General features: G+C 43.4%; 1 protein-coding gene across 1 annotated transcript in view; it reads left to right on the forward strand.

Annotated features, from left to right (window-relative positions):
- XRCC5 (X-ray repair cross complementing 5) overlaps positions 1-6633 on the forward strand; it is a 93893-nt gene that overhangs the window by 73679 nt on the left and 13581 nt on the right. Inside the window, exon 19 of the mRNA XM_019522646.1 lies at positions 1538-1605. Coding sequence (XP_019378191.1) covers positions 1538-1605 — 68 coding nt within the window. The remainder of the gene's footprint in view (positions 1-1537; positions 1606-6633) is intronic.

Genomic DNA, 6633 nt, shown 5'->3' on the forward strand with positions numbered 1-6633 from the left:
GATATTAGGAAGAACTACTTCACGGTAAGGGTGGCCAGAGCCTGGAATAGGCTTCCCAGAGAGGTGGTGCTCTCACCTTCCCGGGAAATCTTCAAGAGAAGACTGGGTAGATACCTGGCTGGGGTCTTATGACGCCGGCCACCCTCAGTGCTCCTTCCTGCCCATAGCAGGGGGTCAGACTCGATGATCTGTCTAGGTCCCTCCCGACTCATTGATTCTATGATTCTTTCCAGAATTATATAGTTTTCTGTACCTGCAACATTTGGAAATGCTATCCCAGGTTAGGAAGAGTTACAGCAGTAAAGCACAGGGAGAGAGAAATTAAACTAGGGAAGTGAGGAAGAGAAGATATGTCAGAGAGATTTTTAAATAAATGGAGAGCTGATGCAGTGGAGAGAAATGGTAAAACTCTTCCAAATCAAGCGGCAGAGAAAGCTCGCAGAATTGAAACATGTCACTGATCACTTTGTATTTAAGCAGCCTCCAGGAAGAAATACATAGTAACATGACACTTAACGACAATTAAACTGAGAGGAATGAGACATATATGAAATAAATGCTTTCATGAGCACAAAACCTTACGCGCTAAAAAAAGCGTTATGCAACATAGCCTTGCTTTTAATTGGAATAAGTTCTTATGAGCGTGTACTTGAGATGCACAGCTGTGCATTTTAATGGTGCATATTGTCATAATGTAATAATTTGCGCTCCCATATGAAAGTTGTTATAAAAAAAAGCAAGCTACATATAGGAACGGCCTCTTCCAGCTGCTTGCGGGGTAGAGCATAGCAGTTGTTTAATAATGCATAGCAACAGCATGGGACACCACGCAAAGAATATTATATGTAGGTTGAAACTATAGGGGCAACAGCATTAAGGGAGTTTTAATAACGACATCATAAACCCTGGAAAGGATTGGGGTCAGAATGAAAACTTGTATTGACCAAAGCCATGAAAGTATATTCTGTCACAGTAACTTATAGGTGGTATCAACCAGAATTTCTAATAAGGCGAGCAATTCTTGGGGGAAAGGATTTACAAATACCACATGCACTGAGATTTGTCTGTAGCATATAATTATCTCACTCCAGATAGACTATCCAGCTTATGCATAAAATGCTTTGACTTTTTCTTTGTCTAAGTATTTGTTCGTATATCAGTTAACTTCTCTTAGATAATTAGTGGTTGAGGAATCTACCATAAGTTATTGAACAAGTAATTACCAAATTTCCCATAGATTTTCAGCATTTCTCATTTAATCCATGATTTCAGTCTCAATTTCAGTTGCAGAGTATCACCAGATTATTAAATGATATCTCCACTGAGGTATTAATATTGTCGTTAATTGTGTCTGTATGTCGTGATAGTTGACTCATTTGTTGAGCATCATCCCTTATACTTTGAGAAATACTTTTTGACTTTTGCTAAGGTTGATGACAGTTAGAAGTTTGAATGTGATATACTCTTCATTTTAAATTTAAGCATATTTCTGGGGAAACCTTGTAATGATATTTTTATATGATTTGCTCTTTCTTAGATGAAATTACTTTGATCACTAAAGATGAAGCAGAAGGAAGTACAGTGACTGGGGAGGAAGCCAAAAAGGTATTAATATTTAACACTTTCTTATGTATGTTAAGCTTGTGCTAGTTGAAAGTAGACATTTTCTTAAACGGATAAACCCTTAAGTGAATGAAGAGCCCAAACAAAGTGAGAACAGGATCGTGGGACCATGGGAGTTGAGGAATCTCAGATCAGGGGGAAACTCTTCCCCTGTCTGCACCAGCTTGAACATGCTTTCAGGAATGCCACACCAGAAACCCGGTTTTGTGGAGCAGCAACAGGCTGCCCGCATTCATTAAAAGGACATCTCCCTCGATATAGGGGGAAATGCGGTCAAGTTAATGGAGCACGAGTGTGGAAATCGGGAACTGCAGAGCTCAAATGGACTTTCCAACTTAATGTCATCCCAAAATCAGGGCTGTCAAGCAAACTGTATTTTGCAGTATGCTCTGCCTCGTAAACAACCTTGACTTCTTTTCCTGATGCCCCACTAAGCCATACAGTTTTCTGCAGACAAAAGAGAGAGTTTAACCCATCCAAATGATCCACTGGATTATGAAAAGACTGGGACCTGTAGACCAACGGACACACACCATTGCCCGAAAAACTGAGCAGCCGCACTGCCTGCAGCATCAGATGGCTCTCTGCCAACTTGACTTTTAACTTTTTCATTTCCTGTGACTGCAGGTGCAGCCATAAGGTCTCAGGGGCAATGCATCCCAGACGAGGCAAAGGTTGGGGTGCTTGTACTAGACCACAGGTTCAAATGTTGCCTTGTGTACTGATTGGTGCACTTTACATCCTACCCTGGGGGTCTTTAAGAGGAGGCTGGATGAACACCTTGCCGGGGTTGTTTGACCCCAGTACTCTTTCCTGCCATGGCAGGGGGTCGGACTCGATGATCTGCTCAGGTCCCTTCCAACCCTACAACTATGAAACTATGAAATGACTGTCATCTCCTATCACTACCAGAGAAAGCAGGGGAGGCAACTGCCATTTCCTGTTAGAAGAGGACATGAGAGGTGCAAGTTCAGTTCTAGCATCGTGAAAAATTGAGCAGAGTGGTGTAATGTGGTAGCCACACCGTAATTCAGAATGAATGTGCCCCATCTGCTTGCTTGGCTGTGTGGTCTGTAATCCCTGTTAACAGCTACCTAAGCGCCATTTCCTTCCCCAGATCCAAAACTAGACTCCTGTTTCCCAGCAATTTACTGTTGCCTTACAGCGGGTTATGTGACTGATGAAGGCATTGCCTTGGAACCCAGTTCTCCTGGGTCCAGTCCCAGCCTCTGCGACAGGCTTGCTGTGTGTTGTTTTGGCAAATCCTGTAAAGCAGCATTTTCAGAGATGGGCGTTCCCTTTTTTTCAAATGCCAAAGTTGAGTGCCAGCTTTCTAAAAAGCTTGTCGCTGGAATCTGAGTGCTTGGCGTCTTTGAAAATAACCTGTCCTATCTCCCTGTGCCTCCCAATTCCCAATAAGAAAGTGGGCCTTTCTTCAGTTGCCAGGCAGAGAGCAGAGCCCCCCTCCTCAAATTGTCCATCCCTGTAATGAATTGCAAAGCTATTGCATTTGATGCATATGCTGAAGAAAGTAAACCTGTGAAAGAGGTTTCACAGTGAAGAACCGCTGTAATCTTTCAGCGAGGTTGCAACACTCAACAAGACACAGGTGTTCCAGTAATTTGTCACATATTTTGATCACTTGTGCTTTAAAGTGCCAGGTTTGAAGGCACAGGATATGCCACCAATGCCGTGCTTTGTTTATGACAGGCACACAACAGCCTTTTTGCAGAAGTGTATGAGAGTAGCTTGAGCTGCCTTGGAATAGACCAGTGCCAGAGTCGCCAACCTGCACCCCGAGTGGCACAGGCACCTGTGTGTGTGGCATGCAGCAGATCGGGGAGGGGGCAGGCATCACAGGTAGGGCAGAAAGCAGAGCAGGAGATCAGACAGGGAGCAGGCAGCTGGGAGCAGAAAGAAAAGCAGATCAGGCAAAAGAAAGAGATTGGAGTGGCACTAGGGGAGGCTAATTTGTGGTACACCTGCCAAAAAGGTTGCCCCCATTGGACTAGCACAATTTCTGATGTAAGCACATGCTGTGTGCAGGTGCCCTGGAAGGGAGGAGATGCGGAGGCTGTTCAGAGAGGTGGCACCTCTGGGGTTTTTTCTTTTCAGTTCAACCGTGCCATTCTCATGTACTTTCCTTGTTTTCCATCATTGAGAAAAATGGTGTCATCCTCTCACCTCTGCTGTAATGATGCAGATGGGAAGTTACTCCTTTTTAGAGCATAAAGATGATAGGTTAAAAGATCAGACTTGCCAAGTGCTTTTTCTGGTTGCTTTGGGAAAGTTAATGGATTTCAGCACAACTATTATGTATAATTTGCTTCTGCATAAATGTAAAATGGATCTTGTCAGGGAAAAAAGAATCAATTACAGATATGTAGTACTTGATGGAAACTTAAAGTTTCAATTTATTGCCAAGAAGACCTTCATCCTAAATTTCTTTAGATTTTAATGTATTATTTACACTCAATTTAGTGTAGAAAGTTAATTTTGAGAACTCTGAACAAATGTGCTACATTCACAAATAGCATTTGACTTTAATTAACTATGTAAAATGGAATGTGCTCTGGTGAAGAAAGCCTTTTGAAGCTGACGGTATGATTAACTTCGAGTTTGAAACTGCGTGTTTTATAATACTATCAGTCAATAGGAAAAGGGGCATGGTGCTTGGAGACTGGACAGTCCTCCCAACCCTGTAACCTTCTCAGATTTGTGCTGCTTCATTTCAAAGGGAATAGGAGAAGTTGGGTAGTTCCTGCCGAATTTGAATGCTAGGACAGACAGCTCTCAGCATGTGCTATCCAAAAGGTATAAAAAGCCTGATCTTTGGACAGTAAGACAAGCCAGGCAGATGTTGTATACTCAAATGGTAACCAAAGGCAACATCAATTTTTTTTTCTTATTCGAGTGGATGGGAGGTATGGTACTTGACAACTGAATTCACCTTCTGTATAGATTGCAGCTGGGAGAGTGAGTCAGAGAAGGAGACTTTGTTTTTAATCGGTTTCCTTGGTGATTTAGAATTTGGTGATTCATAGACCGAGGCCCGAGTTCACCTCCTGGGATGGTGGCAGGATGCACCAGATGCTAAACGGCACGGGCAACGTCTGAAGTGTTTCTCCCCTTTGCCAGAACAGTGTTTTTTACTGCAGATGGTATATTGTGTGTAAGAATCCTTCTGCTCCTTCTAGGCATGATGTGCTGTCGTAATAGAGATGGGCAACGCTCTGGATAATGGGTCATGTGTTAAAAAGGCTCCCATGCAACCACCCCCTACTTTAGCCCTTTGATTCATCATCCATTTATTACCATATTTATGCATGTGGAAGGAAAAATGAGAGAATGGAGATCTGTAGTAACACTAGTGCCTCCCTGCTACCCAACCTACCTACTTACAGGCCCCTTGTAGTAGTAGCTGAGATTCTCTGCTCCAGAGCCAGTAGTACGGTGCTATGGTAGTAACCAGTGCTGGTAGTAACCCATACTCTGCTCCAGAAATGATCTGTGGGTCTGTAATAAAAATCAGCTAAACTTCCAGCAGGTATTTGCAACAATTCTGCTTTAGTTCTTTTCAGAACAAGTTTCCTTTCACTCGTCACCGCAGCCATTGCTGCAATGCTCTTGAATTATAGGTGATAGACAAAGAAAAGACCTGTGCGTATTCAGTGGTCTGGTCTACCGACCGAGTTGTTCCCAGCCACACATGCAAAGTAATGATTACACAATTAACTGGTTAATTGTGCAATAAGTTTCAACCAGCCACATGTGTAAAGTCATTATCACAGGATAAACGTGACTATCCAAGTATAGTTCCAGTGTAGGGGACGGAGTTGCCACAATTTCTTCTGGGTGATTATGTAATAGCAAGATCCAGCAGACTCTAGAATATATTTTGTGTAAGAGTTGCACCCTGTTGTGGTGTTTTCTTTTCCATCAATGTTGATCACTTCTACGTCTCATATAGTAACAAGTAATAGGAAAATCAGAAGGAAAAAAGAATCGAAGGTCCACCCAAACCTTGTAGCCCTTGGGCTAGTGATGGTAAGGCACACCAGTGTCTGTAGCCAGTGGCACGTAAGGGAATAGTGTCTCCAGCATCACCTCCAGCTTTCTTTGACTCCTCAAATGACCAAGTACTCGCTTGAGCTGAGCTGATTGGGGGCAGGCTTGGGCATGAGTCCAGGGTGGGGCTCAGCCCTGTGTTTCTGAAGCTGTAGCGAAACATCCTTAATTGCTCCACTAGCATGCTCCATCAGTGGAAAAATGGTAAGAGAACGATAGGTTTGAGATAACACCTAGAATGTAACTATATGACTTCCATTACCTCAACATCTGGGCTTTTTTTATCCTCTGTTTTTGCTGTGTGGCATAAAATGGAGGGTATGTAGCGAGCTAGATCGACTACTTCAGTAGGTCTTTACATGGTGAACGTACAAACAATAATGTTCTTCCTGTTTTATAAAGACTGTCGTTCAGACCACCTTCAGTACTGGAGGTCTTTGACCAGTTGAGCTGAATGGGGAAACTCGGCCAGTTTCAGTGGAGATTTGGGTTTGGTCCTTAGATATTTGCTAAACAATATTGCCATCAAATTGCAAATGTATAAATATTGACAGGGAAAATGAACTTTTACTTGTCTTTATGTGTTTGTGGCTGCAAACGTAATAGGTTGTAAGTTTATCTGATCACCCCTTAGTATCATAGTACTTAGGGTCGGAAGGGACCTAAACAGGTCAACAGGTCCGACCCCCTGCCCCAGGCAGGAGCAGGTGCCAGGATCATATCACCCCAGCCAAATAGCTGTCCAGCCTCCTCTTGAAGACCCCCAGGGTAGGGGAGAGCACCACCCCCTTGGGAGCCCATTACAGTACAGTAACATCTCCTCATGTCCAGCCTGAACCTGCTCTCTAACAATTTGTGGCTGTTATTCCTAGTAACTGCAGCTGGTGCCTGGGGGAACAGAGCCTCCCCCGATTCCTGCTGGTCCCCCCGGTGAGTTTGTAA

Source organism: Gavialis gangeticus, unplaced genomic scaffold (genome assembly GCF_001723915.1).
Source record: "Gavialis gangeticus isolate Ggan-Ray unplaced genomic scaffold, GavGan_comp1, whole genome shotgun sequence".
Classification (NCBI taxonomy): Eukaryota; Metazoa; Chordata; order Crocodylia; family Gavialidae; genus Gavialis; species Gavialis gangeticus.